Below are 9,561 nucleotides of genomic sequence, written 5' to 3' on the forward strand. Positions count from 1 at the left end.
ATTATTTCTAATATCTTTTAATTTGTTTTAATATTATAAAAACAATTTAAACTTAATGCAACAGTCTCAAATAACACATAACCCTTTTATAGTACAATTAAAATAAATTTAATGAGTTTAAAAAAAATATTTTTTTTTTATATTATATAAATTTTTAAGTGTGCATTTATCTCTAAAATAAATTCTTTGTTTTAAAAAANTTATATAACCAGATTTTTTTTTAACTAAGCATTTTGAACTTTAAATCAGTTTGACTTTAGGAATAAAATAAGAACTAATTTTTATTACCAAAACTTAAAATGAAATTCAATATAATTCTATTTAGTTTAGTAGGTTGTTTCAATTATGCAGTCGGTAGTGGAAGTAGCTCAGGTAATTGACATAGCATATAACTTAGTTTTTATAAATTTTATAGTACATGTGACATTTAATGTTACATATTTTCCACCAAATTTTGGTGGAATTATCGCAAAATAATTTGTATACAGAGTGGCCCACCACTCACTGACAACTTAAATAACTTTTGATCCAGTTAATATTTTTAGTTAATATAAACAAAAATCTCATTATTTAATAAAATTCACTTGAAAAATGCAACCATAAAATACATTGTATACAGAGTGATTTTTTTATCATTACCCACTCAATTACTTACAGAATAATAATAAGTTAAACATTTTTATTTTCGATTATCTTTAGTTACACATTATTCTTGAATTATTAATTATGTAACACTTTAAGTTCATCCCTTATACTATACAGGGTGGCCCACCACTCACTGACAACTTAAATAACTTTTGATCCAGTTAATATTTTTAGTTGATTTTTTTTTTAAATAATAGTTATACGTTAGGTCTATAGCTATATCTCAATAATTAATTTTTTTACATTTTATTAAAAATATTAATTATTTTTAAATTTTAAATAAAATGTAAAAAAAAAATCTAAGATAGCTATTTTGTAGAGTAGAATTTAAGAAAAATTTTAGTAAAAAAATATCTTATTAATATTCAGTAGTAAATATTCTGTAGCGTTTTGAAGTTTGTGAAAATTTGAATTTTCATGTACTATTTTACGGTATTAAACATTGAAATACGTATTGAGAAAAGGACAGAAGAAAACGCTATCTTTTCATGATTACTGTGTATACATATGATGATAGTGTGTATACATTACAAACTTGGCATAAATACCATGATAAGAAATTAGATAAGGCAATTATTACTTATCACTCTCATTCAAAAGTATATTGAAAAGATAGCGTTTTCTTCTGTCCTTTTCTCAATACGTATTTCAATGTTTAATACCGTAAAATAGTACATGAAAATTCAAATTTTCACAAACTTCAAAACGCTACAGAATATTTACTACTGAATATTAATAAGATATTTTTTTACTAAGATTTTTCTTAAATTCTACTCTACAAAATAGCTATCTTAGATTTTTTTTTACATTTTATTTAAAATTTAAAAATAATTAATATTTTTAATAAAATGTAAAAATATTAATTATTGAGATATAGCTATAGACCTAACGTCTAACTAATATTTAAAAAAGAAATCAGCTGAAAATATTAACTGGATCAAAAGTTATTTAAGTTGTCAGTGAGTAGTGGGCCACCCTGTATAATGTGACAAATTTTTACATTTTATTTTTAATATGTGACATTGAAATTACCTCTTAGGCATAGATATAAATTAAGTAACATTTAACTAAAAATATTACTTTAATCTATTTACTTATATTATATTAATAAATTGGTACAGAAAAGAGTTAAGAACTTTTTTGACTAACTTAATTTAATCGTGTAATTTAATTAACATTGTAGTAAAATGTATTAATAATTTCTAATAAGTGTGATCCGTTTATTAAAACCCAATCAATTACTCGTAAAATAAATAGAATATTGAAAAAATGTTTTATATTCTTTTAGTTATATATACTTCTTAACTCATTATTTATTTGTTGCTTTTTGTTAATAAACTAAGTATAAAATAGAAAATTATTCAACTAAAGAAATATCAGGGCAATAACAACTTTTGGGCCATTACTTCAAATATCACTTTTATACTTAGGCAGGAGGAGTGCAGGCGAGAATGTCTACTGATAAAAATAAAAATACCTGCGCCNTTTTATACTTAGGCAGGAGGAGTGCAGGCAAGAATATCTAGTGATAAAAATAAAAATACCTGCGCTTCATCTCCAATCACTACTTTAAATTGTTATTAATATTCAAATAAAATTGTTAAAATACAAAATAAAAAATGTGAATTGCAACTCTATTTTATATTGAAGAAAATCAAATTTTGTATGACTTTTTGATTTTAATTACAAATAATATGTTAAGTATTTTTATTCGACACTATTGAATTAAGCGTTTTTTTGACTCTCAATTAACAAAATTTATTTACGTTCAACAATTAATTTGGAAATTAATATAATATAATTACTCGAGTATAATATAATTATATGTGTATACATATCTTTTTAAAATACATTTGTACCAATAAGGTATAGACGCAATTGACTTCGATTAAAATTAAAAAAACTGTGTTTAAAATATCAAAGTGTCACAAGTGGCCACGATATTAATACCTATTTTTACATTTAATTTTTTTATAGAAAATTTAATACATTATTTAAATTTATTTAAAGCTCTAATAAATGTTTACTAATTAAACACTCTCTAAATTAAAAAATGCTCAATCATGTCATTGTTCCGTTTTAATTCTCGCATTGTTTTTCATTATTCTATAAATAACATTCCTTTAATTCGTTCCTCTGAGTCAATACGTGATCGCGGGTTTATTTTTATACACAACCTTTCTCCTAACAAACATATCAAACATATTTCCTGCAAAGCCCTCAAACTCCTTGCATTTCCCGTATTTCTCAAGAATTTAAATTAACCAACCCCCTTAAAAACTCTCTACACTTCCCTTGTTCGCCCCATCCTAGAATACGGTTATGTTCTTTAGATCCCCAAACGGCTTGTGCAAGGGCATCACTAGAAAGGGCCCAAAGAAAATATTTAAACCTGATATCATTTCGCCTCAATATCCCTCACACTCCTCATGATTACTCTCCTTTCCTTTTAACCCTACATCTCTCCAGTCTTGCAGATCGGCGGCACAAATCAAACCTCTCCTTCCTGAATAACCTCCTATCTAACAAAATAGATTCTAACCAACTTTTTAGCCTTTTAAAAATAAATAAATAAACTTCTCTACATACTATAGTATGTATAATGTTCATGTTTAACAATAAGCCTGGATATGTTGCTTTTATAGTAATACTGGAATAATGTCAATTATTTCGTCTAGTGATACATATATTTTTCTTTGTATTCTTAGATAAAGGAATTGTATTTTTTGATTTCAGCAGTAACCAATAATGAACAAAAAAAAACACCACTTTACAACGAATTAATAAATGATTTGAAAATGATAAATAATATTAATAAGGACAAGGTAAGCGAAGGATTGATAGGGGCTGGTCTATCACGAGAATCGGTTGTTACAATATTAGAAAATTGTCAAAATGAAGTAAATGACGATACTATTATAAATGGTAATTGATTAAGTTATTAAATAACTTAAAACAATATTAGATTTTATAAACAGAAGCCATCAAATTTTTTTTTAGAGTTACCATTTTATAGAAAAAATAATTTTCTTATCACATTAAATTAATATTGATGACCAAACGGAGTGTTTACTCATTTTATCATTTATAAGTTTTTATTTAATTATCACTTGGTAAATTTTTTTTTAATTCGATGCGAAGCTGAGAAGGTATTAATTTTGCTATGATGTGTTTTTTGTGTCTGTTACCATTATTCTCAACTCTCACTGGACCGATTTTAATGATCAAGACGCCAAAAGATCACAAATCATGTTATGATAAAGTGGATAATTTTTTTTTGGAAAATACTATTTTTATGGTAGGGTAATTTTGAGATCATACTAACTATAGGGAACTTTTTTCAATGGTCGGCGATAATTAGTTCAACTGGATTTATATCGGGTTCTTTTGACGTATTGATCATTAAAATCAATCCAGTGAGAGTTGAGAAAAATTAATGGTAGACATAAAAAAAGAAGAAGCACATCATGGTAAAATTTTTAACTTCTCATCGTCTCACGGAAGCTAAAATAAAGTTGACATCTTTATTAGGTATAAGGGATGAATTAAGAAAGTAATTAATAATTTTAAATTAAGAAATATATGACACTATTCAATACCAAAAATAATTTTTTTAAACATAATTATTGTCGCATTACATTTCCGGTTTTACTACTGTTCGTCCACGGGCTCCTAAATATCGGTTGGCCTGATTGACTTAGGAAGTGAATAAAAGGAAATCCTAAAACTTAATAAATAAAGGAACTCAAAAGGAAGTTGTCTATAATAACAATATTAGTGTAATTAATAATAAACTTTATAGTTGGGCGTCCCCACTTACATTAATAATAACAACTAAATAGTACACTTGTTGTGGTTCGGGTGGTAATTATATAGTATAAATAAACAACACCGTGATTAAATATCAGTGAAAATATATTTTACAATTGCTATATCCGTAAGAGTACATAAAAACAAATTCAGTTTCCAAAGGGAAGTTGACAATTGACAAAATGTTAATACTATGCTTGGTGCATTACTGGACCGGTTCTCATCACCAGCGGTCACTCGGCGTCGCGCGACCTGTCGGACGAAGAGAGGTAGTTGTGTCGCAGTCGCCATCCAGCGGTTAAGCCGGAAGTGCAATGCGACCGCGTCACACTGCAATAAAATGAGTACAAGTATAAGATTTTAAGTGTTGTAGAATTCAATAATCTGACCTGGGCAGAACATCAATGATCGAATTATAACTGTAATACTCAACCAACTTCAACCGATTGAATAAAACAAAACACGAACTCAATTATATTGATCACACGCACGGTAAACCCATCGAATTCACATTTACGTTACGATACCGCAAAGTCGCGGAAAAACTCGTGGCGGCGCCGATGGGTCTAATCAACTAGACCGTACAATGGTTGACTGACCAGATAAGGCGACGACTTACCGGACAGCAAACGGCTTCCCCACTACTATATGTAACCGGTTTCATTTGGGTTGTAAGTTGAACGCGACCACATATAACTCGCCACAACATACTACCCCCTTGGAAGGGCTAGCCCTTACAATTGCTATATGAACGTAAAAAGGTAGGGCTTAATGGTGTGATCATTATGATAACATTATCAATGGTGTAATGAGTTGTAGATCTCCGTCCGACGTGGCTTCACGGTCAGTTATGACATTCATAATTTAAATAGTTACAAAAAAAAAACGATTATTAAATTAAGGTAACATTAAGTGTCAACAATTACATCTACAATTACAGAACACACAACTAAAATACAATAATTACATGACATAAAGATAAATTATTTAACTTAAAAATTTTTAACTTCACATCGTCTCACGGAAGCTAAAATAAAGTTGACATCTTTATTAGGTATAAGGGATGAATTAAGAAAGTAATTAATAATTTTAAATTAAGAAATATATGACACTATTAAATACCAAAAATAATTTTTTTAAACATAATTATTGTCGCATTATATTCCCGGTTTAACCGCTGGATGGCGATTGTGGCGCTTCCTCTTTACGTCCGACCGATCACACAATGAGGAGTGGCAGACTGAACTGGTCACAATGACTTGATCATCTTTTTCAACTTGTTACGTTAATGTTTTTCTCCGTCAAATTTCGAAGTACAAATATACGATAATATTGTGATATTGGTATAAATACTTTGTTATTATTATTATTATTTTTCAATAATATTATAGTATAATAAACATACGCCGTGATATTAAATTCACTTGCAGTGTTATGTACTTGTTAATTAATTACTCTGAACACAACAAATGGCACAGTCGGTAGGATATAACACAAATTAATTTTAAGAAAAATCGAGTGGCTAACAATAAAAGAATTGCTCTGTATAGTATGTATAATGTTCATGTTTAACAATAAGACTGGATATGTCGCTTTTATAGTAATACTGGATTAATGTAAATTATTTCGTCTACTGATATATATTTTTTTTGTATTCTTAGATACACAATGGTATGGTTTGATTATGACATTAATCGATAATGATAGACAAAAGGAATTAGTTCCCAAGGTATTAACAAATAATTGTTATGACAATATAAGTCAATGCTTGATGAAAGCTGGTCTATCACAAGATTCGATTGGTTTTATATTAAATGGATTTTACAAAGAAGATGAAAATATCAATTTAAATGGTAATTGATTAAGTTATTAAATAATGAGAACACTATTAGATTTTATAAACAGAAGCCATCATATTTTTTTTAGAATTACCATTTTATAGAAAAATAATTTAATCATCACATTAAAAAAATAATGATATATTAGTAAACGGAGTGTTTACTCATTTTATCACTTATAAGTTTATATTTAATTATCACTTTGTTAAATTTTTTTTTAATTCGATGCGAAGATGAGAAGGTATTAATTTTACCATGATATGTTAATATATTTATTCTTTTGTTGTATTTGTCACTACATTTTCTCAGATCTAACTGGGCCGACTCTTTCAAAAATTCATCAAAAGACTACAAATCGTGTCTAGTTGAAGACATTACCTTCAAAATTAAACATTATCCCCTCATTTCTTGTAAATGGTGAAATATCCAAAAAAAATATACTTATTTTTAAATTTGTAAACATTGACATTTTTTTAATTTTTTCAAATTAAAATAATCATATAACTTTTTTAAATTGATGAATCAAAACAATTTTTTTTTTCTATTACCTTCAATAATTAATTTTTTTATGTTGTATACTTTTTTTAAATCAGATCCCTAAAATTTAATATTTTCATTTTAACTTTAGAAAATATTCGATAAACACTTCAAATAAATTTTAAATTAAAGTTTATGTAATACACTTCAATTTCAAAAAAAAAATTTGGCATAGTGGTAAAAATAGATACTGCATTCAAAACATGCTAATTTGTGTTAAAATATTTGGTTCTATATTTTATACTTTCAATTTATATTGCTATTAATTTTAATAAAAATTTGCTTCATTATAAAACTGCCATAACGTTTTTAAAAAACAATGAATAATCCCAATGAATTTTTAAGAAAGTTTATAAAATAAATTTGATAGAAGTATTATCCTCTTAAAATAACCCAGCATAGGGGGGTCGCGGCACAGTGGTGACATAAAAAGTATAACATTATAATTATATAGAAGTTTTTGTCTTTTTGGTTGAGTTTGATAACGTTAATTAATTTAGCTATAAAATATTCACATACCATTAAAAAAGTATATTATATTTGATTTGTTTTAAAGACTATTTATAGAATTAATGTCTAATTTTTTTTTTTTATAATTCAAGAAAAATAAAAATAAGCTTTAGATTGAATACAGTTTGATATAACTGCAATATTTGGAACGATGTGTTTTATATTTCTAGCTATAGAGTTGAAAAATTTAGATGCCTCGTTTGTGTAATTTATCATATATGTGTAAACGAAAGAATTAAATCGTGGTCAGGGAGACACAAAAAATATAAATTTCGTTGAACGGTATTGGTTCTTAATATTCCAAAGATTGTTATTTATTTATGATTATAGATTGTATAAAAAGTATGACATTGCAATATTAATAAACTGTAAATATATTTTCTAATCCTATAATATTATTTTATAAACAATTTTTTAAATTATTATTTGCTAAGAACTAGCCAATATAGGGGATAGAACTATTAACTTTATACTTTTTAATATTTCTTAAGTGTTCTTTAAACGTGAACCCTATTTTAAAATTTCAGTTGCAGTGAGTATGTTTAAAACATATATTAATCTATATTTAATTTAAGTCACATTATTTTATGCTTTTTTTACATAAAATTTTTTATAATGAAGTAAACATTTTTCCCTAGATCATAATAACTTTAGTAAATAAGGAAACAGTTCAATTGTTATAAACGATAAAAACCCATTTCTTTACATACTGATCACTCATTGTAATAAAAATGTATTTTAAATGCTAACAAAAAAGAACTCAGTTTTCAATTTTTTTTTTAAATAGGAAGGTTTGTAATAATATAATAAAAATTAAAAACCCAGCACATGGGGGTCGCGGCAAAGTGGTGACGTGGCATAGCTAGATCAAGTATAATAAAATTTGACAGTGATTAAAATCACTATAAAAAAAAAAACGCTTCGATGCAAATCTTTAGATAGTGTTTAATTTTAAAAAATTGATGGATTATTCCAAAAGCTGATCTGAAAACATGATCTGCTAGTTCCTTATTAATATCCTAATTAAGATAAAGTATGTCGAATGAAAAAGGGATTATTAAAAAATATTATTTCTCATAAAAAAATTATGTTGATCCATACACTTTTAAATATGTCATAGCATTATAAAGTTAAAAATGTAAAAAATAAAATCGAAAATTTTCATACAAAAATAGCATTCGGTAGCCATTTTTACCGTGAAGATAAAAAAAAAGTCCGAAATTTTTTTTTTGCATAATAAAGTATATTACATTAGCTTTAATTTAAGACATATATAAAAGTGTCAGACCTTCCGGAACATTTTCAAAAATCAAGTTGAAAAAATAAAGGGTCAGATATAAAAAAAAATATATCAAATGAAAGGTAATGATATCATGCATCTATATAAAAAAATATATAAATCAAAATTATTTTGATTTGGTTATTTTTAAATAAGTTATGGCAATTTTAAGTAAAAAAATTGAAAAAATTTCGAAAATTAACGATTTTTAACATTTTCAAAAATCAAGTTGAAAAAATAAAGGGTCAGATATAAAAAAAAATATATTATAAGTATAATGATATCTGACAGTGATTAAAATCACTATCAAAAATAAACGCTTCGATGCAAATCTTTAGATAGTGTTTAATTTTAAAAAAATTGGTGTTTTATTCCAAAAGCTACTTGATCTGCTGGTTCCTTATTAATATCTCGATTAAGATAAAGTATGTCGAATGAAAAAGGGTTTATTAAAAAATATTATTTCTCATAAAAAAATTGTGTGGATCCATAAACTTTTCAATAAGTTATAGCATTATAAAGTTAAATATAATATAAATAATAAAATCGAGAATTTTCACACGAAAATAGCATTCGGTAGCCATTTTCGCCGTGAAGACAAGTCCAGACGTCAAATTTTTTTTTTTCAAATTAAAGTATCTTACATAAGCTTCAATTTAAGATATATATAAAGTGTCAGACCTTCCGGAACATTTTCAAAGTTAAGTTGAAAAAGTTAGTTTTTTGTGAAAAAGTTGTCATTTTAAATCCCCCCCTGTGGGCAGGTTAAGTGTCATATTTACAAAAAAAATATACCAAATGATAAGTAAAGACATCAAGCATCTATATAAAAAAAATTTATAATGATATGTTCATTTTTGAAGAAGTTACGGCAGTTTTTAGTAAAAAAAATTGAAAAAATTTCGAAAATTAGCGATTTTTAAATTTGTAATTTTTTTGGAG

At 26.1% G+C, this 9,561-nt stretch overlaps 1 protein-coding gene across 3 annotated transcripts in view; it reads left to right on the plus strand.

Annotated features, from left to right (window-relative positions):
- Positions 1-200: 200 nt before the first annotated feature.
- Positions 201-9,561, plus strand: part of LOC126900898 (uncharacterized) — a 9,808-nt gene continuing 447 nt past the window's right edge. Inside the window, exons 1-4 of one of the 3 annotated variants that reach the window (XM_050676923.1) lie at positions 201-372; positions 3,382-3,570; positions 6,117-6,308; positions 6,603-6,724. In XM_050676923.1, coding sequence (XP_050532880.1) covers positions 300-372; positions 3,382-3,570; positions 6,117-6,308; positions 6,603-6,658 — 510 coding nt within the window. In that variant the 5' untranslated portion in view covers positions 201-299 and the 3' untranslated portion in view covers positions 6,659-6,724. Of the gene's footprint in view, positions 373-3,381; positions 3,571-6,116; positions 6,309-6,602; positions 6,725-9,561 lie in introns of those variants that run through there. The other 2 variants (XM_050676922.1, XM_050676924.1) reach the window with 2 other exon arrangements.

This window comes from Daktulosphaira vitifoliae, unplaced genomic scaffold (genome assembly GCF_025091365.1).
Source record: "Daktulosphaira vitifoliae isolate Bord-2020 unplaced genomic scaffold, ASM2509136v1 Scaffold_3, whole genome shotgun sequence".
NCBI classification, from domain to species: Eukaryota; Metazoa; Arthropoda; class Insecta; order Hemiptera; family Phylloxeridae; genus Daktulosphaira; species Daktulosphaira vitifoliae.